At 39.0% G+C, this 26,480-nt stretch overlaps 1 protein-coding gene across 3 annotated transcripts in view; it reads right to left on the reverse strand.

The window, feature by feature from the left end:
* Positions 1 to 1,225: 1,225 nt before the first annotated feature.
* The window catches only part of LOC105275986 (complexin), a 97,395-nt gene continuing 72,140 nt past the window's right edge, over positions 1,226 to 26,480 (reverse strand). Inside the window, exons 1-4 of one of the 3 annotated variants that reach the window (XM_011333249.3) lie at positions 22,023 to 22,117; positions 11,866 to 12,029; positions 5,778 to 5,907; positions 1,226 to 5,346 (exon numbers count right to left, since the gene is read on the reverse strand). In XM_011333249.3, the coding sequence (XP_011331551.1) occupies positions 5,273 to 5,346; positions 5,778 to 5,907; positions 11,866 to 12,029; positions 22,023 to 22,035 (381 nt within the window). In that variant the 5' untranslated portion in view covers positions 22,036 to 22,117 and the 3' untranslated portion in view covers positions 1,226 to 5,272. Of the gene's footprint in view, positions 5,347 to 5,777; positions 5,908 to 11,865; positions 12,030 to 21,808; positions 21,969 to 22,022; positions 22,118 to 26,480 lie in introns of those variants that run through there. The other 2 variants (XM_020030583.2, XM_011333248.3) reach the window with 2 other exon arrangements.

Here is a 26,480-nt window from a genome sequence, read left to right on the forward strand (position 1 = left end):
ATATATATACATATATATCACCTGTGCCATTTGGAATTAATTGCGGAACGAATTACCCGTACAGGGTAATTTTCGAAGATCTTCAGCCAGAGATAGACAGAGTAACACGAGAGCAATAAGCTGCGCGACGAAGAAGATCAGCCAGCCAGCGACATTGATGAAGAAGAAGACACACAATAAGCGGAGAAAAACTCGAAACGCACATCGACACAGACATACGAAAGAGATTACACATCGAGAACACATCGCAAAATATAAAATTTTTTTCGTTCCTTCTGCATCCTGATTATATTAGTCGATCGTGAATTCTCATGCGTGAATCGTTGGAGATTAGGTTGTCGGTCGAGATTATTTTTTTCTGCTGGAATGCAAAAATAATCACGCTCTAAAAAATATAGAGATATTATGAGTAGTAAAAATTTAATTTAATTGGGAAGCAGAATGTATACAGGAAAATTGCTCAATTCTCTGTATAACAGTGGAACAATTATTGATTACTGATTATCTCCTAAATCGAAATTAATCCCCCATAAAGAGATTGATCTCTTTCTTTGTACTTAATCGATAATTTTTTTTCAATCCAACCTCTTGATTACAACTTGTCCTTAAGAAATCACGAATCATATTTTCAGGTGGAGCTTTAAGTCTATGAAAATCCTCATTCGTCTCTCGAGTAGGACTGAAAAGGGAATAGGGTAAGTCAAATGCTGAAGGAAAAGTTTTCGGTTTGTTTTTCGTGTGCAAACAGCTGCGGAGTCGTATCGAACGGTGGAATTTTCTGCACTGAAAACCGAGAGAGAGGGTGGAGATGAAAGGGATAAGATTGAGAAGGAAAAAGGAAGGGTAGTAGCGCGTTGTCAGCGATTTTTGCGAAACTTTTGACCGCTGCTGAATTCCGCGAACTTCAGAGGCGGTTTTACTGTTTCCGCGAACGGCAAGAGAAAGTTCGCGAGTTTTTGCGATGAGAATGCGGATAAATGCAGAAAACTAAACGCCTCCTTGACTGTTTGCGCTTGCGGTATATTGCAGCTTGCTTGACGATAATTAACCCTTGGACAGAAGCATCTGAATCTTCCCAGACTCTAGAAGATTAGCATCCTTTACATATAAATTGTGTGTTAAAAAATAATATTTCTTTTCATTTTCCAACTCGAATTATATAGTTAATTTTTATTAGTTGTTAATTTTTATATTTGTTTATTTGTTATATTTGTATTTTATGAAATTTCTCAGAAAAAAGATTGCTATGTGTGTATGTTTAAATACAATAATAAGTATTAAAGTTTAATAATAAAAGTTGATTTTTATATAAATGGAAAAAGGTTCAGAAATCTCTTAACTTGGGTCCAAATAGATTCGGATGCTGCCTCCTGCATGGCTACCAACCGCTCTTGTGATTGCAAATTGTGCGGCTAGCAATTTGAAACATTTACAAAAGCAGAAAAGAAAAAATTATTAATTGCTAGAGTTTTGCATTGTGTGAAATATTCCTGGGCTTCTAGATTTAAGAGATCATGAATAATGAGAGATCCAACACTCCCCAAAAGATTGAAAAATTCAAGAATTTTCAAGTCTGAGATTTGTTTAATAATAAAAGGGAAAACGTTGAAATTGCTGGCAGAAACATTGATAGCAAAATAGAATGAAGATAGAAGATAGTTCAAAAGTGTAAGAGAAAGACACAGAAAAATAGACACAGATTTAATGACCATATTTTTAGAATGGTATAACGATTTTTTTAACGATAAACTGATAGAGTGATGTCTAATTACGCTGCAATTATTTTTCTTGTAATTTGTTTTCAAGTGTTATAATTTCGTTTTCAAGCTTCAGTCTTTTTAAAACTTTATCAAATTTAACTTATTAGAAAGTTAACTAGATAATTAGATAACATAATCTATTTTCACTTAATTTGAAGTTATATCATGAAGATATAATAAAATAATGTAATAAAATAAATCTACCATGAAATTCAATTGTCGAACTTAAGTAAAGTGGAAAAATAGAGTAAAAGAGAAGAAATTAATGAAAAAAATGGATAAATGGGATATTTTAATAATTAGACTTTGACTTCACTCTATCAGTAGTAAACAGTAAAACAAACTTACCACTTTATTATCAATTTGTTATTTATCGTTTACGAATCGAACGCATGACTAATTCATTATATCATTACCCTGCCATGCTTGAGGATTAAGGAAACGCTACGACGCGTCAGAATTTAATTACTTTGTCCAAAATAAGAAAATACATTTTGTGTTTCTCCGTCTCCCGTACAAAAATGGCTCTATAATATATTAAACGTCTTTTTTCCCTCTCGCTTTTTATATCTGCTCCCAGTTTTTCACCTCATACAAATTTCACGTGTATTTCGCATGTGTATATTATTGACACAGGGCATTCTTAAAATTATTGCCCTCTGATAAATTCAGAAATCCATCCCTTTTAAAAGAAATCATACCAGAATAGATTTAGAAATTCAGATTTGACTAAATACTAATAATAGCAATAATATCTCTTCCTTTATCACCACCCTCCCCCTTAATATATCGAAACAGTCGAACAAATCTCTATCAACTATATAACTCAACTACCTCTTATTATTTTTCCACTATCCGAAATATCCTTTTTAAAAACTTAACGTACTAACGTATGTTTCTTTTTTTGCTTCTTTCGTCTTTTCTTATTTATATATATCTACATTTAGTATATAATATACTAAGATTCATTAAGAGCGAGAGGCGCTATAAACTTCTGCCCTGCGCCTTGCATTTTCGAGCACGTGATATTTGCAAATACACATATATCCGCTTCGAGAGCCGTATGCTGCGCGACCAGATGACGCTGCAACGTAATTAGATTTTGGATTCTAAGAAGGGCCTAACTTTTCATCATAAAACATTGACTGCTAGTACATACTAGTAAATTTCTAATCCAGTTAAGAAGTAACGCGCGATCAAGAATTTCATCTTGAAGGATATAGTTTTATTTACAGAGATATTTCCGTTTTCATCTTGGACCTATTGTCGCAGTTATCTTCGTCAATCCTATATAGATTCTGTCATTGCTTGTATTTGAGATCACTGTTCGTTCGAGCTGCAACCATTGTGCGCAACATCGAATTTGGTCTTTTTACATTTATAGAAGCAGCTCATGTATGTAACTAGCAGTCCATGGTTCCACAGTAAAAAGTCGTAACAAGTGCTATCTAAACAAGAATTTATAAATACGACGGAGAAGGAGTCAGCAGTTAATTCAGAGATTAGTAATCCAGATTGCATGTGCAACAGCAATTCGAGCTAATACAATTTTCGTATGACCGGCCTAATCGAAGCTGTAATTGGCCATCTAACAGGAAAGTTTTGAGATCCGTGTTCAAGCATTCAACTGTCTCTCCAAAGTTTCCCGTTTGACGGCTAATATAAGCACATCTGACTAACTGGTTGTATAACAACTGCAGTAAGACTTCAAAGATGATATTACGGTTCCCATATAACAATTTCTCAAAGACATTTGCGCAAAATGTTATTAGTTGTTGGACAAGAGATGGCTTCAAACTCAGGAGGCTTCCTAAACAACTTTCAAGCATACTTCATAGATTATCTTGCCCCGAGAAATTATTTCGCTGCAGTGCATAATCCTTGTCCGAGATTCAATTGACACGTTTGAAACATCCGTTGCATACGACAATCGTAATATCGATCTCGAAGACTAAAAATAGAATAACTGAGTATTCTATAAAATACCTAGATAAACCAATCGTTAATATTGATATGATTTCAAACGGTGAATCATTAGCTCCCACGATAATCAAAAGTTGACTTTCACCACCAAATTGCGCCAAAAATTCTCCGTAACTGTAGAATAGCTAGACGCGAACTATAGATAGAAAATAACTCAGTACCGGCATCCACACTTAGGATACTTCACTGGCTATCCCGGATAATGAATCGGTTATAAACTATACTATGCCTAAACACATTCTACAGAACACCTAATTATCCTATATAAAACAACGTCACTTCGCACTTTGTTTTAACTGCAACAATTACATAAAAAAATCACATTCTGGTCGAGTCAGCATCTCTTCCTCTCTCGTTTTCTCTCTCTCTCTCTTCCTTCGTTAGCATCATTTTCACCCCTGAATTTACCCATCATCACGAACACTACCGACGATCGACAATATCTCAATCATCTCTCCTCTCGCTCTTCTGGAAATCTTCTTTTTTCCACACGGTTTGCTTTCGAATTGAATGAAATTAGGTTTTTCTAGATTTCCAATTCCTTCTCACAATATTGGGTTATGCAATCTTCTGCTCTCTGCTCTTCCGTGAAACATGCCGATTCGTGTGTTGATTTTGCGTATCTCACGCTTTTCCGAGGTGGCGATCATCGATCGTGTTAATTCTTCTAGTGATCTTCGACTTCATCTTTCCTCAATGTCAATGCCTGCATCTCTTCGTTGCACTATGCGGCGGAATCGGGATATCCGTCGAGAATCTTGTTTATATCCATTTAAGTTTACGGATTCTGCATTAGAATTTCTATTATAGTTGCTCATCTTTGGAATCGAAAGAATTGATCTTCATATTTCCTTAGCAATTTTCTTCTACTTCCAGTCCTTTCATCTTTCTGATAATTATTCCATTTCCATTTGTTTTGATATTTTTCTGCTTGTCATGGAAATTTAATTATAGTTTGCTTCCGTTAATTCCATTAATTTTGCCAGGATATTACTTATATATCTGTTTCCAAATTTTGCAAATAAGATTCATGTCTTTCTTATTGAGTTTGCCGAATTCTTCTTTTGGATCCACTTCTCTACGGACAGAAATTAAAAAAGAAATAATTCCTCTTCTTTATCATCTCTAACTTCAATCTTCAGGACAGAATCCTCGACAGGATCACTTCCGATTTCCGAAGTTGCATCCAAGCGTGACGGCAATGAAAAATCCTTTAGAAATCCCTCGGAAATCCTCAGGAAATCTTCCGGATTGTTCTCGTCGCTCACTTTGTTTCAAGCAACGATCGACCAATCGATCGTTAGATCTGGAACCGATCTCCGATTGATCGACGCGATGAGGGCGTCCCGATGCTGATAGCTACTCCTCGTATCGTTCTTCCCTCGTTTTTCTCGCAGCTTCGTTATCTCTTTCGCTATCTCTTCCTTCTGTATTCCTTTGGGCAGCAGGGGACGAAAGGCGGACGCGATTTTAACGACGATGTACGGCGTCGTCGCCATCTTTCTCGCGAACCGCGCGATGTGATGGGCTCATTGGAGGCTGCACTTACTTTCGAGTTGCGTCTTGAGTTCGTTCATCTGCGTTTCTATCGTGTTCTTCAATTCTGAAATAATCCAAACGAAAGCATATATTAAAATATATATTTAAGATATCAATTTCTATTTTTAATATTTGCTAATTTACATTGCTTCAATGTTTTTTGTTAATCACAGAATCGAACGTGCGGTTTAATTCCAAAAATAGGTCAAGTCAATTTCCGCTCAGAGGAAAGTAAAAATTTTTAGTATTCTTGTCGCATTAATCATCGAAATTATCTAAAGAATGGACTTTTGTTATCCGATAATAGTTTCGATTCTCCAAAAAGTTCTTTAGTCTGAATGAATTGTAACGGTAAAACCTATTGATGTCTCAGCATTTTCGTGAAGATGACTGATTCACAATTGAAAGACTGATTCACAATTAAACAAAAACTTTAAAGAAATCAAGAAAAGTGCCGATGATCTGAGATATTTTATATCTAAAAATATTACATACTGGTGAACTCATCTTCATCCTCAGCCTCAGCTTCGGCCGCCAATTCCTCTGGCGTTTTCTTCTTTCGCATTAGAGGATTAGGCTCTTCCTGTGGCATCTCTTGCACTTCCTCTCGTTTTTTTATGTTATACTGCAAATTAAAGAAGAACAATATCTCATCAAGGGTAATAAGAGAGAAAATCCTGGAGCTTCTCCTGTTTTGGAATTTAATTAAACGATCCGAAACAAACATCAACACGAAGCTACCGATCTATTCTGCTTATTCGGCTGATTTTACTTTACTCTTTAATATATTCAATTTACATCTGACAGCATGATAGTCCTCGCGCACATTATCGGCGCTTTGTACTCCTGGTACTCTCGTGGCAAACAATAAGCTCGATTGCGATGCAAGCCGTACATGTCACCCATCGTACAAGTACCGCCATCGTCGCATCGTGTATGTATAGGTATTATTATTGCCTATGGAATACGTATATCGTGATTACACCATTGATCAAGGCCTCATTAATTATTGGAACCTTCCAGCGAAATGATTTGTTAACGAATAATATTACATATTCTTGATGTCACAAACGGCCACAGTTTTCCGAGGAAAATCGCTATTGAGAGGAAACGCATAATGTTTCGATCATTGTAAAACTTATTATTGGTTTTCGCTATTGTCTGCTTGCTACACGTTACCTCGCTTATAGTTATAATTAATTCGAATCGGAGGAACATCACCAATATATTCCACAACCTTACGCTTGATAATTAATTTTATAAATATCTGCTATTCCGATCGCACATTTAGCAAACGAACTCTTTCTCCTCCCGCCCCCCCCCCCTCTCTCTCTCACTCTCTCTCACTCTCAATCTCTGAACGTACATACGCGTTGCGTCGAGGAGACAGATAGCGTGAGGATAAACGAGCACTGCACCTCACGGCAGCATCAAATCTGATGCTCTGATCCTGACGTTAATTAATGTTCCTCGATGCACGTGCAACATGTCCATCCGTGCGCCTCCTGCATCTGCGTCTGCATGTGTGCTTCTGCCCATTCACATACTCGAAATTATGAGAACATTATTATGCGTCGGATTATGCCTGCGCGGCGATTTATCACACGACATTTCTGGCTAACAGACGTGCAAAAAACTGGGACAATTAAAATAATAGAAAAAAGGCAATTGAAAAAAATAGCGTCCAAGTGAACAGAGCGATCAATATGAGCCAGATACAATGTTTTTACGGTGATAAAAAGTGGAAAATTTCTATTTTCTATCGCACATGTACAAGAATTACGATCATTGGTAATGTGATGGTTGATCGATAAATCGTATCGATAAACGATACGGGTCGTAAAGTTGTGCGTTACTCTTGTAATGATATCAGCGTTGCCTCCATGAAGCCCGCAGAGTTAGTCGCACTGCGGCGTTTTTGAGACCTGCGTTCTTTCATGCAGCTCTCGTTTCACTATTCTACAAATATCCAATCACATAAAAAAAATCTCCATCTATCTCTATCTCTTCTCTTACTATTATATTCTTATCATAACTGAATACAGAATACAGAATATCAAACAAAATAACATTTTAATAAGTAAAAACTATTTTACTGTCCAAACATTTTACTGTTTTAAAAATTATAAGTATCCAACTACTTACAACGTTTGTTATTACAATTGTCATCGTCGTTATTATTACACCTACAAGTATTATTGATTTGCAGAAGATAGAAAAAAATGGGGGATGCAATCATTTGACACTCCCTGTCTGCATCATAAATTTCGTCGGTGCTATAAATAGATAGAAGATCTGATACGCTGCCATCTTGTCGCCGCACTGGGAAGATTGAAATCTGAGAGTCCTGTCGGGGATTCGGGGTTACAGTTCATAGGACGAATATCGTGTTACGGTTGAGCCGTTTCCTCAGCTTCTACTACTTTCATGACAATTATTGTCTATTTTTCACTTATCGAAATATACGAGTTCAAATCATTTTACATTTTCTGTGGAAGACGCAAATATCTTCTGATTAAATGGGCGATATAAATTCTAAGGCCTTATCTCTGAAATAAACTGATACAATTTGTACGACATGACAATTCCAATCAATCACGCTCTAAGTGACATCGCGCTGTTTCCCATAAACCTGTAGATAGAGATCTCTTGCGACATCTCTCTTCGTCTCAGTGCCATTAAGTGAACTAACGCTTTGTAAATTAAGTGGTTTTAGCTTCGTTTAAAGCGCACGCTCTTAAGTACTTCCGCGAGACAGTTCCTCGTCTGGTGAACGTCTTAAAAGGAGTCAGCCTGACTCTATTAGGAAGTCGCCATATTGAATGCAGGGACTCCCTACTAGAGTCAATTTGACCCCAGTTAAGTTCAATCTTCTCTCTTCCTATTTCACTCCCTCGTTGTCTCTTTTTCTCGCCTCCGCTGTCTGTGTGGCTTGACGCTTCCTCTTCCTCTCACGAAGATCATTCTTCGAACTTTAACGGGATACGCATGTTTAACAGGAGCAATCAATTACCTAGATCTTAATTGCGTCGTGATGATTAATTGCCGAGCTCGCCACTCGTGATGTCCTACTTTACTTAAATAAAGACCTCTACACCTGTAACTTATTAAGCGTGCGAATTATATGAACGGTCACGTTGCTGTAATATAATAATTCCGCTAGAGCTGACCTTCCTCGGAATCGCTATAGCGCTATTCCTCGCACTGATTGTACATGTAACGTACTTATTTAGCACGACTGTCGATGATTTGAAGGTCAACACTTTGCGAAACGATACCGCCAATCGATTGTGCCCGATTCCGTGCGCGCAATTTGTAAACGCGAATTCTTTCAATCGATTGAAAATGCCAACGCGAACCTGGACGCGGCCATCGCACATTGTTTCACGCTGCCTGCGCTAAAAATTTCATCGCAATTTCCAAATCAACACTATTCACGAGTGCCTCGAAAACGTGTGCGCAGTTAATTGCATATTTTATCATGCTTTCAATATTGCCGAAAGAAAAATATATATTTATGAGTTTAATTGTCGGACCACTTACGTTTAATGAATTTCTCACGAATCGCTGCCGTGGTATTTATTAAGAGAGAGGAACGCGGGAAAAGGTGAAAGAGCCGTAAATGGGAACGGGGGACGAACGATTCGATAAAGTACATAATAGAATACAGTGTGCTGCAACGAGGGCGATGATGTCGATGGGGATTGCTCACGACAACGTGCAATAATGTTGTTCCTTCGGCAATTTTTCGTCGGGATGCCGTCGAAGAGGAAGAACAGAAGAGTTGCGAGCCGGAATCGAAGGGGGAATCGGGGGCAAGAACAAAGTACCAGATGTAGCACCGGGTAATATTTTCCCCAAGCTGAAGAAACACGAACGATATTAGATCGATAAGCGAAGCTCATACGAGTCGAACTTTCCCGATCAATGGAGTTTCGATCAATCCCTTTTTATCCTCTTATTTCTATGGCGTTATCCTACGGTTTTTTTATCACATTTTTTCCTAAGATACTGGATACGCACAGACATGCGAGTAAATCAATTGTTTCTGCTATAGCGAATCCTCGAGATTAGCTTCTAAATAACGCAACGGAGGGAATATTTCTAAATTGCATGGGGACTTTTCTATAACAAAGTCCCACTTCGTTCATTAGTCGAGGCAGAAAATCGGATTTCATCTGACCCAATGCGATTACCATGCGAAAGCCTCTTCCAGTAGTACGCAAGGCTAGTGGACTCTATTCTCATGAGAGATCGCGGGTCCCGTGACTCAATCTTTTCGCTCCGTTTTCGAAGAATCACATTTTTACTACTGAGACAGAAGGAAAGATTTAAGCAGCTCTTTCGTTTATGATGAAGCAGCCATTAGTGTTAATTATATTCCGTTGAGACCCTCTCTCTTCGTGAATAAAATCGCAGGAGCATGAACGAATCCAGAACATGGTCGTTAAAGAGTATTTTCTTTTTTCATCCGGATTTCGCGAAGTAATAAAGTCGCTGAAACGCGATTTCTTCGTTATTACGACTGTCCAACTTTTAACTGGTATTTATAATTTAAAACCACCATGTTCTGCAAGGTTTATCCAAACAGGACCACCAAATTACTTGCTCGAACATTTTCAATGAAGGTTTATAGTTCTCTTTATGTATCATCATCACTTCAGTGTTCGTTGATGTTTTGGCTAGGTCGATTACTCGTTACACATACCACATATTGCCGATCTATCGAGTTGATTCAAGACACGCTCTACATTCGGTTCGCAACTGCCGTGATAATGGTTACAACGTTTAACCACTCGACGACCACTTCCGCATGTAGAATTACAACTGCAGCTGAGTGCGGTCGGTACGCCATACACGCGAATCATCAAACTGCGTCCCGCAACGTCGAATTATACATTTGGTCTCTTCAACGATATCATTTTCTATTTACATGCACGGTAATCGCGTTTCCACTGCAATTAATGTCACGCAAAATTCACCAGCCCAGTTGACCAACTATCGGTGAAGGAAAAATAAATTTATTATCAAGAATTTCGCGCTGGTCACTACTATTAATTCTGGTTTCCGGATTGAAACTACATTTTCTGTTACTTCGGTTCCGATGTTTTGAACATTTCAGCTTACTTCATCAGGAGCGAAAAATAATCTGACATTAAGTTGTTCCTCAGTGTCCCCAGATATTGATAAATATATTAAGGGGAAAATTTCATTGTTCGTTCAAAATTTTAAAAACCCGGAAAAATGGCTTGCTATATTGAGTCCACTATGTCTAAGATTGTTGGGATGTGCTTGTAAATTTCTAAAGATTCCTTGTATTTTCTAGAAAAACAGGTGTTAGTCTTGGCTAATAATGAAGTTCAGTCGAATAAGATTTTGTGGCCGGTTTCCAGTTATGTTCTGCTAGTACCGACTGTGTATTTTAGCACAGTATAAGTAAGTAAGTAAGTAAGTTCTTACTTATTCTGTGATTTTAGTCTGACGACAGTTTGATGTTCTTTTATGCGCATGCTTACGATGCTCCCGATTTCTCCTGTGTAGACTTTACCACAGGACCAAGGGATTCTATAAATAGTGGGTTTTTTAAAATTTGAATGGATAACGAAATTTTCCACTCCGCTCTCTTCTACCTCCGCTTAGCGGCCAGATTTTCATCTATATATAGAGGCACCTGAGAAGCAACTCAATATCAGGTTACTTCTCCCCTGATGAAATGGACTGAAATGTTTGCGAAGCATCAACACCAAAGTGTCAGAAAACGTAACTCCAACCCAGAAACTAAAATTATCAAATTTATTATCAATTCTGACCTATAGTAAGTTTTAGCATCTCGTCGTAAGTAGAAGCGCAGTTTTCTGTTATAAAAGACATTAAAGAATTAATTTACTGATGTTCTTCTTCTGCTTTAACTATCTTTTACATTAAAATTAACAACGACACAGGGAAAAACCGATATTAATTCTCAATTCTGTTAAAGTCGATCCGATTAGATGGTCCACTTGACATTTTTCTGGAGGACAAAGCAATCAGGATGAATCACATAGAGAATAGAATCCGTCGAGGCATTGATCAAACGAGGTAGAACAATGTACGCCAACGGGATCTCGCAAAAACTTCCAGAGCACTCACCGGTTTGGCGGGAAACAAACGTGTGAATGAAAAGAGGAAAACGGAGTAGGAAAGAGAGGGAAAGGGATGCAAAACGGACGCTGGATCGCACCATTATCAATCCTGATGTATTGTCCTGTCAGGACGGAGTCAACGGCGCTGACATGACCCAGATGGAATCGAGGACTCTCGTGGAAAGCGCGGAAAAACACGTGGTGATATTCAGACTCGTACTCTGATATTTATAGTGAGGAACAAAATCCACTTGGGATTAATTGAAAAATATGGTTGACAATGCCTTTAAATAATATTACTCAAAAAACCGTAAAAAGCTTCAAGCGTTGACTATATAAAACGTATATTTTGATAAATCTATTTGATATTAATAATTAATATCAAATGAAGAAACATGATTCCAATTACTCCACAAAATAGCGCTAGCCAAACAGAATTATTTTTTTTATTATACACTAACCTTGTCTCTGATCTCCTGTCGCATCTTCTCTCGTTCCTCCTCCATTTTGCGGTGCTTCTCCTTTCTTCGTTCCTCAGCTTCTCTAATTGCTTCCTGCCTCTCTCTCTCAGCCTCTTCCTCCTTCTCCTTGTCATCCTCATCACCACCTTCACCACCTACCGCTCCTACAAAATGAAAAAAAGACATTTATAATATATAGCTTATAATAATAATAACGACATCTGCATACCACTAATTTAATAAAAAAAAGAATACTATAGATTTTTCTGTATGCAATTTAATTCAATATAATATAATTCAATAATATAATTCAATAACTCAGTATTTATATATTTAATTTCCTGAAAATCAAGAATTTGCTTTTCGCATGGGTATCTCGAATTTAATAAAAGACTGTTTCGTCTTTCGGGTGACGAAACTGGTTGCGTTATTGCGGGCATTATGGAGCAGACAAAGGAAAGAATAAGATTTCGGAAAAGGCAGAGAATGATGCGGCGGAATCCGCGTTTCGAGGAAATTAATACTACTTCTATCTCTCGCTGCCAATTCACCGTTTTTCCTCTTCATCCCTATCTCTTTCTTCAGTGCTCACGTATTTGCGCTACTTTTTTTTAATTAGGAAGATACTTTGAAGTCTGATCTGTCTTTCTTTCAATATTGTTCGTCACTCTTTCACACATCGATGAAAAGTTTAACTATAAAGAGCAAAGAAAAAAATAAACGGATTCGCAATGTACTTTAGAATCAATATTCTTCTATTGATAGAGTATACAAATGAAATAATTAGTAAGTACAATAGCGTAATAATGACAAATGATAGACTACTGATAATGCCGGTTGAATGATATAAATTAATTAGCGACTATCGATTTACACACAGTAGGTATACATTTCACGTACCAACCGAACGGTATGTTGCATTTCTATGTTTTATGCAGAGTGCCCTAGAAATCGTACGCTTTGTCTAGACAGAAAGACTTATTTCTTGCAGCAGAAAGACATTTGATTTATTTTATATAAAAGTCTATGTCGTAAAAGCATATTAAAAAGTACTGCTTGTGAAAAATAGATTAAAGGGAAGTTAATTACAATCTGAAAAAGATGAAATAAAAAAATTAATAAATAGCATAGTTAAAACCAATAAAAATGGGAAAAATTACGTACAAATTTTTAAAATTATTAAAAACATAAAATAAAATAAAATATAATACGAGATTACATATATAATATATTGCTTTTGCTACTAAAACTGAAATGAAAAACCTGATGTTTAATTAGTATATCTTTATGTTTATAAAAAAAGAATAATTAAAGAAGTAATAAAATCGCTCTAAAAAAATCTCGTTAAGTTTGGAAAGGTTTTACTGTTTCGATAGTTACATTTCCATCTAATCACAGCGAAAACTAAATTCGAGAACGAGCAAGTTCTCCTCGCAGTTCACCAAAGAGTCTCGAAAAGCAAGTTCGTCCGTTTAAGTTTTTCAAGAGAATAAGTTCTAAAGTCGAATGAAAATATTAGCCGCGCACTCTTAGGAGACATGAATCCGTAAACACCTGCGGTCGAACTCGCAGCGGCATTTTCTGATGTAGCTATCAACTTTCAAAGGCTTGTCATTATAATAACACTTATTCCCGTATCATCCATTTTTCCTATAATGCTTCTTTTATGCAAATTTTATTATTCTCTTCATGACCTACTTATTCCATTTTATTTTATATTTCTTTTTATTATTATTACTATATTTTCCATTATCATATTTATAGTTTATTATATTTACAAAGTTTCACGGATCTTTGCCTGACTGAATCTTTAGAAAGAAAACACGGCGGAAAGGAAAAGCTTAAGATGTTTTAGAAGAGTTTTTGGCAAGCTGAAAACTACCGTAGAAATACGCGGCATATTTGAGAATTGTGCACGGGACGATTTAAAACGCGTTCCATGCCTCTGAAAAAGATTAATAACGGAATTCCTGTGGTTTTTCCCCACTCACTCCTGCGTCCGGTAAAACTGTCCACGGACAAGTTTTATTTGACAAAATGAAATTCTCCGGCGGTTGTCCGAGAATTTCATGACGCCGCTAGCAGGAGTGATGTATAATCCACAATGGACGGAATTTTCGCGAATTTATAGTTTTTCCTTAATGTCTTATTTTCAATTTAAATAAGTTCCGTCTATGAATGCTTTCTCTTCTCTGTAGCACAGCCCTAATCCTGAAAGGGTTAATGTCGTAACAGAACGGTTATACATACGCATACCGTGTTTCCGGTGGGAAATAACAAGTGTGACGACGTGTGCCTTCGGGGCTGACAATCCCCCGTTACGGACACCATATTAAAGTACTATAAACAGCCAACTATTATAAACTATTGTAAATCCTTTAAATCCATCGTATGTATTTCAAATAAGTAGATAAAGTTTATGTAAAATAATACTGAAAAAAGCTTCATAAATATTTTCATACACCGCGTCTAAATGTCAGAGATGAGTGAGAAGGAGTGCATATCTTTAAAATGACGTTTTTATGTAGTCGCATGAAGAGCATGAGGTCTTCTTTCTAGTGTCGAGTAAGTGATGAAATTCTCTAGCTCGTCGGGACGGGCAAGCTGCTCTTTATTTTCAACATAGCAAGCTTGCAACGTGAAGAGATGCGATCCCCCCGACGACACCCCGTTTGTACCGCGGTTGTATTTTAGTTTTACCTCAACAATCCTTGCCATTCTTTCAACTGATTGAAATAACGCAAATTATCACGGATAAGCGGCATCGACAGCGAAGAAAGCCCCGAAGAAGGCGATAATCAATAGTAGAAGTACGATTGTTCGATACGCGTCCGATGTAATTCGCGTCCGAGTGAATTCCGACCAATCGCTAGTAGTAAATACCATTTCCGAACACGGAGACTGGTCGTTGGAAACACCTGCGGCCCAGTGTCACGAACATTCGCTGCTCTACCTAGCATAGTCATTGGTATCTAATTGAATCTGCATCTCTCTCGCGCGCCGCAAATTCGTAACGACCGCCATTACAAATAGTCGGAAAATTAAAACGTCGCTCGTGAGCGATAAACAAATGCGAGGGGAGGCGGAGGGGGAAGGAAATACCGGTCGAAAATAGCAGGATACACGGCAACACCGCCCGATAATATTGAGAAAAGGGGTCAGGGAAACCACGAAGCCGTCCGTCGCGTATCGTCTCCATTCTTTATTGACGTCCCAATTTCGTTAAAATTCTATTCCCTTTGAAGACGTAAGCTCATGTATAAGAGCCGCATGCGCGTCAGTCGGGGTGTGGGCACGCAAAGTGTGTCTTCTTCGTTCAAAGCGACTGATAGAATCTACATTTTAACTGGCCTTTGCAAGAACGAAACCACTCTATTTCGGCGCGAACGAAGATAACTAGCCGCGAAGGAGAAAATCGGTGTCCTCCCCACCCCCTCGTCGTTTCATTCGTCCAACCGAGTGCTAACGCCAATCGCCGCTTCATCGAACAATCCGCAGTCCAATCACCACCGCGCAGATGTTGGCGAAACGAGTTTACGGCGAGATTTCAAACGAATCGCCGCCGTATCGATGCCGGTCACCTCATCCGCGCTTCTCATTGGGTCGCGATCGTATTGGCTGTTTCACCACTTCGTTGAGGGGGAAAAAAGAAGAAAATTGAACAACCTTTTGAAACGGACGAATTATTCGTTTGCATGTGAATGCTTCGATGAGAGGAATGAGAAGCAGAAAATTGTAGACGGAGCGTACCCTGTATACGCGGTATCGATGATAAAATCGGGTGGACGATGATACGACGCTAATTCAGTTACCCAGCGAATCTGTTTCTTCGTTCCTCGCGTGAGACCAATTTTTCATTCGACAAATATAAATACCGTACGTGTCTTAATTGATAGGAGCTCGTTTCTTCTTTATACTCACTCATTGATTTTCTTTCGTGGTAAGTTCCAAATTTTATCAGAGATTAATGAGGGATACGACAATGATCGCATAATGCCACCCTCGGCGAATAAATTTTCGTCCAGTGATATTATCTGCCCATCACGATTTTAGCTTAAATCAATAATTCCCGCGCCGGGAATAATGCAAATGCTTTGTACATTTTTGCGAAATTTACCGCACAAAGCACAACCGAAAAAATTTTCGTGAGTCTTTAAGCACATTTAGCACAATTTAAGTTCCATGTATGTTACGTTATATTTCTTTGCATATACTTTTGCAAGCTTATTTATTATAATTACACATCAACAAGGTATCTCTGCTAACGGGTAGAGTTAGCCAGGAGAAAATAATTTTCTGCCCTGACTGCATGACGTGAAGCAACACAGCGTTTTTTTAACCTAGATGTATAATGCGGTGCAGGGTACGCGTTTACAACTACATGTAGGTAAGTATCCGCGTTCGTTATCTTCCTTCGTGCGGGCTTGGTAGGTTTGGTACATGTGCGGTTTGTAGCACGCTATGATAGCATCTATCTTTTATATATGCGCCTTCGGCTCAAGGATGTTTTACGTAGCGTGCAAGTAATGCACATGCACTGGACGACTGTAATTTTCTGGTACCACTCTATATATCGACGCAAACCTGGTACGTGACATAAAAAGAATAAAAATTTCGATGTACATATTTCATTTATATATCGGCGCAAACCTGATACGTGACATAAAAAGAATAAAAATTTCGACGTACGTACTTCATTTATTTGCACCCGTATGTATCGCCCTTTGTTCTATTTGTCCCGTACATCAAAGGGTTGAACCTGTGGGATGGCCAACGAGAGCTTTTACACTTTGCATGTTTTTATCAGGCTTTACAGATTGGCAGATTGCTTATTTAAGCAACGTATTAAAGCTCTACTTATGCAAGAATGCTAAATTGGAACAGGCAATGCAACAATTAAGCTTGCAGACGTATGTTCTTTTTTTCGCTGACCTTGCAGTGTGCCAGGTGGATTCTGCATCAGCGTACAACAAACTGTAAAAATCGACGCGGAAATTGGACACTTGCCATTCGCCAATGGCGGTATCTATTTCTTGAGAGACTATAAAATATTTGCCAAGCATTAAGCACAAATGAAAAGCGCTATCAGTTTCCTCCGCATGTGCACCAAGTTCGATGTCTATTTGCATTATTATTCAACAATGGATGCCATATTTTATGCATGAGCAAAAACGTTTGAACAATTTGTTCCCATCCGATGCGGCCCAGGGTCAATCCACAATGCTTCTCCGTCCTTTTCGATCCTCCCACTCTTTGTCAAAATTGCAATCGAGAGAGAGAGAGAGAGAGAGAGAGAGAGAGAGAGAGTGAGAGGGAGGGAGGGAGGGAGGGAGGGAGGGAGGGAGGGAGGGAGGGAGGGAGGGAGGGAGGGAGGGAGGGAGTATCAATCCCAGCGCGTCGAAATAATTCGCGAAATCGGCCGCGGTCTCAAAAAAGACCGTTTCCAGGTTTTACCTTTCGCGAAATCCGATTTGCATGCAAATCTGCCCGAACCGGGATTCGTGCCCGCTTGCACGATTATATTGCCGCACGTTCGCATTGTCCCTTCCGAGATTTCGAAGAGTGAAAAGTTGCCGTTTTGGGGAAGGATTGGATTATACTATGAGAAACCTTCGATTTTTTTTGTCTGTAAAATATAGCAAGATAATGAGATAAAAAGAATGATCGTTTTAAATGCGAAATTTCACAAAACATCTCGGCGAAACCACTCTTATACGTGTAATAATGTGATAATTTTTAATTTTTTATGTTGTTTCACGAAAGCTTTGCAGTAGCTTGCAAAGAAATAAAAATTACGAAACTTTTGAGCGATTTCACAAAGATGCCATGCAAAATTGCTTTATGAGTGGCAACATAGCCTGTAGCTGTGTATGTGAGTTCGCAAGCAAGTACTTCAAGAGCGACTATAGCTAGTGCCCTTAATTGATTAAACAAGAAATAAGTACACTTTTATATTTTTTATCGATTATACAATGCACTGTACAATGAGTATACAATGTATATGAAGAATGAAAGAAATGTAAATGTAATCGAATCAAATGTCTAATGCATTGTAATTTTGCAATTTCTGGTAAAGTTACATAGACCGTTAGTCATAACAGCTGCACCAAGCACGAGCGCGATTAACTATCAACAATGGATCGAATAGTGTAATCTAATACACTCGCATTCATTGACACGTTTGTGCGCTGTACTCGAGCATAACTAGCATCTGGTTACTATGAGCTTAGGTCAAGTAGTCTTGATTAAGCCGCTCTGACGTAATTAACTGCATCTCCAGAATTTGCTCCTATTGGTGCGGTTCATTTCGATTGTTGGCATCGATCGTTAACGCGGTTGTATTTTGATTCGATCAGACGTGTCCATTGCGTTACGTTTAGACTGGATTGGGATTGTGATCTCTACTTTCGTGAATTCACGTTAGCAAAAGACCAACATTAAGCGATACTCTTTCAAACTACGAGCTAACTTTTCCAGAATTCTAATAACTAATCGAGAGCCTCGATGTTGAATTTTTCTGATCGATGCACAGCCACTCAAGTAAGATAAATTTGCCAGTCGGAACTTTGTGTAGAAACTGACATTAACTAACGAAAAACTTAGAATTTTGGTCCCACCGCTCGGCGACCGCCCATAAGTAAAAGTTCTCGAGGATCGGTTCTCGGTGTGCTCGGTGCTCGTTGCTCATTTCCGGTACGGGTTGGAATGGTCGTATCAGTGCTTCCTCCGTGACGGAAGTGTCGCGAAGGAGAGCGAGGGTTCTCGCGTTAGAAGTTGATTGTTCCGGTCTCGTGCAGTATGTAAATCTCCCCAATATCACCCAGAGAGATTCTTCTCTCTCCGGTATCTGTCTCTCTCTTTCTCTCTCTCTCGTCTTTCTCCGCCCGAAATTCCACCCTCTCTCACTGCTGACTCCAGCTTTTCCTTCGTCAGAATTTTTTCCCCGCAATTTATCGACGCAGAGAATTTTTGCTACGGTATTGACGTGGAATTTCTCTGCTCGGTGAGAGATTTATCGCGGGTGTTGAGATTAATGATCGTGGTGGTGCGCGCTTAAGTAAACGTTAAAGGGGACGCGTTTGAATCATCACAAAGAACGTAAACGTTCTTTACTTCTCCAGAAGAACTTTAGGAAACGATACGTGTGCCAAGATTCACGCTAAAAAGTAGAGATACTTTTACATAAAGATCACGTTGATTCCTTCTTTCACAGCAGCTGCGGCAGCTGCTGCAGCACGCATCGATTCGTGCGATATGCGAATATAGTTCATTTTAGATTGTACAATAGCGAGGTAATTTCTCTCGTGGTTAAATCGCAGCGAGTTCATGCCGCACGTCTGAAGTTACTTTGCGAAATTGTCGAGTCGCACGACAGCCCGCTTCAAGTTGCGATACGCTTCGTGAGCCGATCGCGATTGTCTCGAGAGGCGAGAGGAGGAGAGAATTTCAATGGCTACTAGCTTTTGTGCAGTTATCGCGTAATGCTTAACCTTTGTCTTGTCACGGCGCGTCTTGAACGTTGCGGTAGGTATCGCGAACAATCAGAAGGTGAATAATATAATGCAAATTATTATACGGCGGATTTTATGAAAAAGATTCTAGCAGACAAATGTTTGTAATGGTAATATTATTAATTACAAATTTATCGAGGAATATCGTACATAACGCTCGAGAAGGTTATTATCTTCCGTAAATATCTTCAGTAGTTGAAGAATGAGGTATAATAATTTATAAATAATTGTATGCATGTGACTAATGTTACAAGTGAATGCTGACACCTTTGATACTGAATTATCCCAATAAGGACTATCTTTTACCGTTGGAAAAGAAGAATAATATTTTCCATGGATTTACGATACATCCTTTAATGCTCTTTTGCATTTAATTAATCTCATTTTATTCGGAGTCAATTAAGCATTTTTCGAATAATCGAAATAATCGAATAACCGAAACTTTAATATAAATTGAAATTTCGATACATGTATGCAGGAAATGCAACTGTAATTGTCAGAGGCCACGTATGATCGCATGCAGATATTTGCACACGTAGCTGTTTCTCCTTGCTGCTCGTTGTTCGTAAGCGATCCCACCATGGGTCGCGTTGTTGCTGACTACGTGAGAACGGCTTTGTTGAATAAGCGAAAAGAGGAGAACGAAGACACTCGTTCAGCAATTTTACACGTTGCATCGTGCAATAGCATTCCGTTTCAAGTTAATGCGCGACACCACGTAATATATCGCGCGTGTTAGCCAAAAAATTCAGCTCCAACAATAAATTGCACGTACATAGATAAGTAAGAGAATTCCTCACTCCCGTGTTGAAAATGTATCTATGATCGAGATGCGGCCGTTAAAATACGTCTACAATAATAGAGCTGCGCCATTCCTAAACGACTCCTTCGAGAGTCGAGAAATATAAATTCACGGCGGACTTCTTACTTTTCCTGGCAAGACTTTATCGCCTGGGTAGGACAAACCCGGAGAACACACGAAAGTAACATCGAAAAGTTTCTGTGCTTTAGGAAGAGGACGAATAATTCTCTCTCTTTCTCTCTTTTATGAACAATCAATAAATTATATTTCTCAGTAGATTATTGGGCGCTATACTTCATTCCTTAATATCTTCCGTGGTTCTCCATAAACATTTATCTTTTTTTTTTCAACTTTGGAAGGCGGATAAAATAAAAAGTAGGTCGACCTGTAAAGGTGCGAGACTTGCAGAAGAGGAGATACAAGGGCAGATGGTGCTCATTAGGGGGTGAGCTCAAGAGGACAAGCTTGTTTGGGAGCGGACACGCTCCTAAGTCGATGACGTGAAATTCAATTATGCTTCCGGTGTCTGGAAGAGAATTATCTCAAGAACGATCTCGACACCTATCGACTGAGTTACTCGAAGAAGATTTTCATTACAAATTGAGTTACAGCGAAATTTCAATCTCCACCGCCGATAATCGGATCGTAATCGCAATAGGGATGATGCCTTTTTGCTAATAAAGACATTTCTTGCGTAATGAGTATAAGGATACCGGATAACTTTAAATTACTTGAGAACTAGATACTGTGATTTCGCAAAGAAACAGTGACCTGTTTCCATCACTAAACTGAAGAATTATATATTTTATATTTTCAATTTTTTAACTTAATTTACATATAATACAGATAACAATATTGATGTTTATATCATAATAAGATAATAATGTCTAATCGTAGATAACGATTTATTAGTTGATGAATAATTTGTTTCCACTGAATGCAATAAAGTGAAATTTGACGCAAAGTTGAATCAAACTGTTTGACTGATCCAACTGCTTTTCTATAAAAAACGTATCTGATTCTGATTATCCGGAAGCCATCAGTACTGACGTAAAAAACGTATCTTTCCATCAAAAAATTTAAAAACGAACGACATGACTTCTCTTCCACAAAAACAATAGAGATCCGAATGAGATGTAGTAATGTATCAATGTTTTTGCGAAAAACAACAACAATAGACGACTGACACGAATAAATAAACGCAATTGCAAACTATACCCATGTACTCCGCACACGCGTGTTATTTTGTCCAAATCGATACTCCAGTATTTTTAATGCAAACGCATACAATTTCCACAACGTTTACTAAATCATAGAAACGCTAACATTTTTGTAACGACAAAAATTTCTTATTTTTTAAGCGAATATCTTCTTATGTAAGATTGTCCATTTTCCCATTATCCATGATTTAATATGAAATTTATGTATTACCTAACATGCAACCAATAAAAATAAATTCACTTGAACCTAGCAAATGCACTTTTATATTGAAACACAAAGAGAAAGAGAGAGAATCGGTTTCTCAAATTGTTCATATACACTTCGAAAAAAGTTCGCATAAGAAAAGGAAAAAAGGAAACAAACACGGTCCCGACAGTCTTCGAACTTTTTCTCCTTTCAACTATAATACCTTAATCCTTTGATGCAGATGAAGTCTCACAATTAAGGGGGGTCGAAGCCAGTCCAGCTGACACTCGCGTTTAGAGCACGCGGCCGCGATAGATACATAGTTCCCAAGATTCCCTTTGCGGAGGACCGTCTCGATTTCGCCAATTGGAGCATACCGAGCGAACGGGATCGATAGGCAGTTAAGTAGTGCATGCTTGGTTTTGAGTAGGACATACCCAGTATGTCCATGACTGATCGTGGGTCCCGTGACGGCCTGCGTTCGTGATAGTGGCGACAGTAGTACTGGTGCCGTATCGGTCAGACGTCGCCACGAAGACCGCCGCCGCCACCACCACCCCCACCGCCACCACCACTAAACCTTCGTCTATCCCCCACCAATTTCTGCAAAGCGCGCGCGCCCTCCACCAGCAGGATGGGCGTGCTTGCCGTCACTGAGGGGTTGGAGGAGGGCTAGAAAAATGTTCAGTTCCTCTCTGGAGGTACCACCGGTTCCCTTTTACCCCCATCTGTCGCGCAATATTTTTACCGTTCCTATAACCGACATGATCGGCCTTCCTATGGAACAGGACAGAAGCGCGACACGATGCCTCTCGATATGGAGAACAAAGAATGGAATGTCGGGGATGAGCGACGTCGAGCTTATGCAGCGCGGTTAAGCGCGCCCCGACTGGGTCACGGGGGATAATACAGCGGCGGTGTAACGCGTGTAGCGCGCCCAACAAAGCAAAGTAGAGAGATTTATTTTTTGCACCTTCAGATAATAATTCTACACCACAATGGTGGAAATGGAATACCGCAAAATGGCGACAAAATTATAAGAATCACGAAAGTTGTGATCTGCAAAAAGAAGAAATGGCGCATGCTATTGTTTCCACGTGCCAATACAAGCGCTTGTTGAATTGTAAAATGTTTCGACCGATATCTTAACTGACATATTCAGTCGCAGAGTTCCAACTGTGTTCCCGACAGAGGGAACATTGTTGGAATTAAGCGTATAGTGTCATGGAAGGATCCTACTTTGAGAAGGAGATAGCATTCGTTTATAGAAGACGTGTTCGAATTTAAGCAAGCTTTAAAGTGAAGTCTAGAAATTGTCAGACCACATCCAGAAGACATTCAAACGAGCTGCGTTTGATGCAAGAAGGATTTCTAAGTCGGTCTACAGGCTGGAAGTAATGAGATAGTCTAGCGAATGTGTAAAACACTTAAATATTAAAGTCCCTAAAGTTTCTTCAAGTTCAAGAATATAGTTGCTCGTGATGTAAGTGAGTTAACAGAGAAATGGCCGATAAACTGGAGTTATGAAAGATTACACAGTGTTCTGTACATTCTTCGACGTTCTTCTATTCGTTGTGTTTGCAGTCGAGAGGAAGCGAACGAATTGTGTGCCACCTTGTATAAATATTTGGATACAGGACTCCTAAGAACTGCAACGATAAATATTGCAGCAGTACATAAGCTGATTCACAACTGTGAAACGACGTGGAACGCATGGATGAGACAACAGAGATGCTTCATTGCTTCTGTAACTTTACTCAAATTAATCGAAATAATCGGACGAGTAGTTAGTGGATTCGTTTCGAGTTTCGATAATCAAATATGGTGAATCATGTCCGTGTCCAAGTCCCAAGTGGAATTTTGGTCCGCATATTTTAGGGATATTTGAATAATTTTTCGATTTGAGTTCTGCTTTGGCCTACCGCGGCTAACGTATGACAGATGTTCGGCAACGATATCTTGCAATCGACCTCCGGTTAATGGGTCGTAGGTCGCAGACCCTATTAACTACCCACTACCCACGAGTAGACCCAATAAATTATATCGCTCATTAAGTGTGCTCTACACGTGGGAATATTCCTTAATGGCTTTCCGCCTTCCCTCGGAATGCTTGCGTGCAAATGCCTCCGCGTTTTGCTAATTGCAATTTCTCGCGTCTGCAAAAGTTGTACACTCCTGGCTCCATTTTTGCGGAATAATGTATATTACACCATAACATGCACATAATCAATGTTAAAAGAGAAAGAGAAACTCAAAAGTTAAGATAGAATTCTTTAAGAAAGAATTCCAAAGTGTTCTTTGGTAGTTGTCGATCCCGGGGAAAGTAAATTGAAAGAAGAGATTAGATTCTTTTTGGATAAAGTTTTCCTGAGAAAATTGATTTTTGAAATTGAAAAATTATTATCTTTTCATGTTAATTCTACCTACAAGTTGCCGGACACGTATATAATTTAAAAGGACTTAGGAGAGTCAGCTCCTATCCTGTTTTTCTTACAATGTAATGTCTGTGCTTTTAGCCAATTGCAACGGGGGAGAAAGAAAAGTCATCCATAGGAAGCGATTCTTAGGAGGTCTCACCATCGTTTACTTTCTTTTATGCGTTTACGTATCGTTCGTACGTGCTGCCACCCTACTCGACTATCGGCTTGATAAATATGGGCGGCTGTTGAATAATGCAACGGCTGCTCCGGCAGTAAACAAGTAACGCAACACCGCGGGTTACTGATTCGCCTAAATCACCCTGACCGACCTCTTCGCTCGCTTATACGACTCGCCGCCACATTTTCCGCAAGCTATCTGGCTTAATATGTTATCGCATTTTGTAAACAATGCAACTATGTTTTGCAAGTCTTAAATGGGAACTAATACTGTGAATAAAGGGGAAATTGTAACTTTTATTAAAGTAAAAACTGAACACATTTTAAGAATTTCAGCAGTCTAAATCTTCTATCAAAAATTTAAATTTTTTCTTAATTTTTTTATTTACTAAGATTACATTTACACATCTTTCGGTTGTCCATAACTATAGCAGTTATTTACTTTAATTCTTTATAAGTACTAGTTAGGAGCTATTCTAATCCTCAAAAGCAAGGTATTGGTGAGCAAGGAATTTTTCTAAGAATAAATGAAAAAAAGAGAATTTAAATTACAAGATTTTAATGAAAAAATCGCGGCGTTGGTATCTCAGCTAATAATGGCGGAAAGCAACGGCGGAGAGATGCAATCTATGTGTTTGGTGTAGCTTATTCCGTTAGTAACGTTTAAGCACGCCTTGATGACCTCAATCACGTCAAATGCGTTGCGTTTGATTGCGTTCGAGAATTCCAACATGTGCACGTGGCTCTGTACACACACGGTATTATAACAGTGGAACGTCTACATGATTGGTCAAACACGAATGCTTCAGGCACCAACTCCAATGAAACCCTTCATACAATTTATTTAAAAAGCAGAAACATACAAGAATTAGACAGTTGTGCACGGAATAGATTTTTCGTCTCATAAATAAATAAATCATCAGTTAATTTACATGTAAACTTCACAGCAGGCAAAGACGCGATGATGAAAGCTGTCTTCCTTAATTAATAAGGAAGTTACAAATGGCGAAAGTGCTAAGGTAACAAAGTTAGGAAAACTGTCAAGACGCCGCGTGCACGGATGATATTTCCGCTGCTCAACACGCACAGTTGATGCAGTTTACGTAGTTAAAGCGCGATCTTTACTTCCTTACTTCATCCGTAGTTATTAATAAACGTTTAAAAGTGTATTTCCCTTTTTTTAATTTAAAAGCAAAGCACGTAAAGTGAGAAATTTTCGGAATCGGGCAGTGAATTTCACGGAATACTCGGTTCTTTTTTCAACCGCTTGTTTCTACGCTCTCGAATGAATTCACATAGGAAAGAGAGAGCCGAGCCCGCAGCTTTCGCTCACCTTTGTAGCTGCGCGCCAGAGTAAGGGGAGAAAGGTAGGCGATCTTCGAGGCAGGGATCTCGAGTCGGCGGGCTTCCACGCTATAAAGTTGTTCTTGAAGTATTCCTATATCGCCCGCCGTTGGTATGCCAATATAGTGCTCGCTCTTTGTCACCCCCTCATTCCCGCGAGCGTGTTCTCGTCGACCGCTCTCGTCGCATCCCTTACCGCGCTGCCATATTCCCTCATCGACCAGCAGAACGTCCCCTGACCCTCTCGCATACCCCGTTTCGCACGCGGTGGTATGTCCGCATGCCGGAGATATAATGATTGGCAGCGGACTGTCTGCAGTCCGACCATGATGATGCGTGGACGACGTGCCTCTCCAACTTTTGTAGATAGCTTTCACCCCCGCCTGATAAAAATCTGATTAACTATCATTCGTGCCGAACCAAGTTCCCGTTGTAATCCCTTAATTCCTCACGGAATCACGAAAAGGTCTGTAATTCTCACAATCTTCAATTGAAGATAGGATTTCTATTAGGCAGAGTAGGGCGTAAATCACGCTTAAAAAATGGGAGATTCGCGATTTACAGATTGCGCGTAAATTCGCACTGTTAGCGGTATTAGTAATGGCGAATTAGCGAGCAACAACGATCTATGCGACGTGGCAACAACCTTAAGTTAAACGCATGGTTGCTGATAAGACTCGTAGTAACGGCTACTGGATGCCAACAGCGTCGTTGTACTATGAGAATGTATACTCGGCAATTCGCGCCCCGAGACGTATACACCCCTTCGTTTGATTGTGAAATAATGACGCGACGTTATGCAACGCTAACTTTTTCTATCGTAAAGGATTTGTATCGATTCCATCTTATCTACATGTTTATTTTATGGGACCATCATTATCATGTATTGTGAATTGTCCATTATTAATAACGTATTGATGTAATCGAATCATTATCTAAAGCATATATTATGTA

Source organism: Ooceraea biroi, chromosome 9, assembly GCF_003672135.1.
Source record: "Ooceraea biroi isolate clonal line C1 chromosome 9, Obir_v5.4, whole genome shotgun sequence".
NCBI classification, from domain to species: Eukaryota; Metazoa; Arthropoda; class Insecta; order Hymenoptera; family Formicidae; genus Ooceraea; species Ooceraea biroi.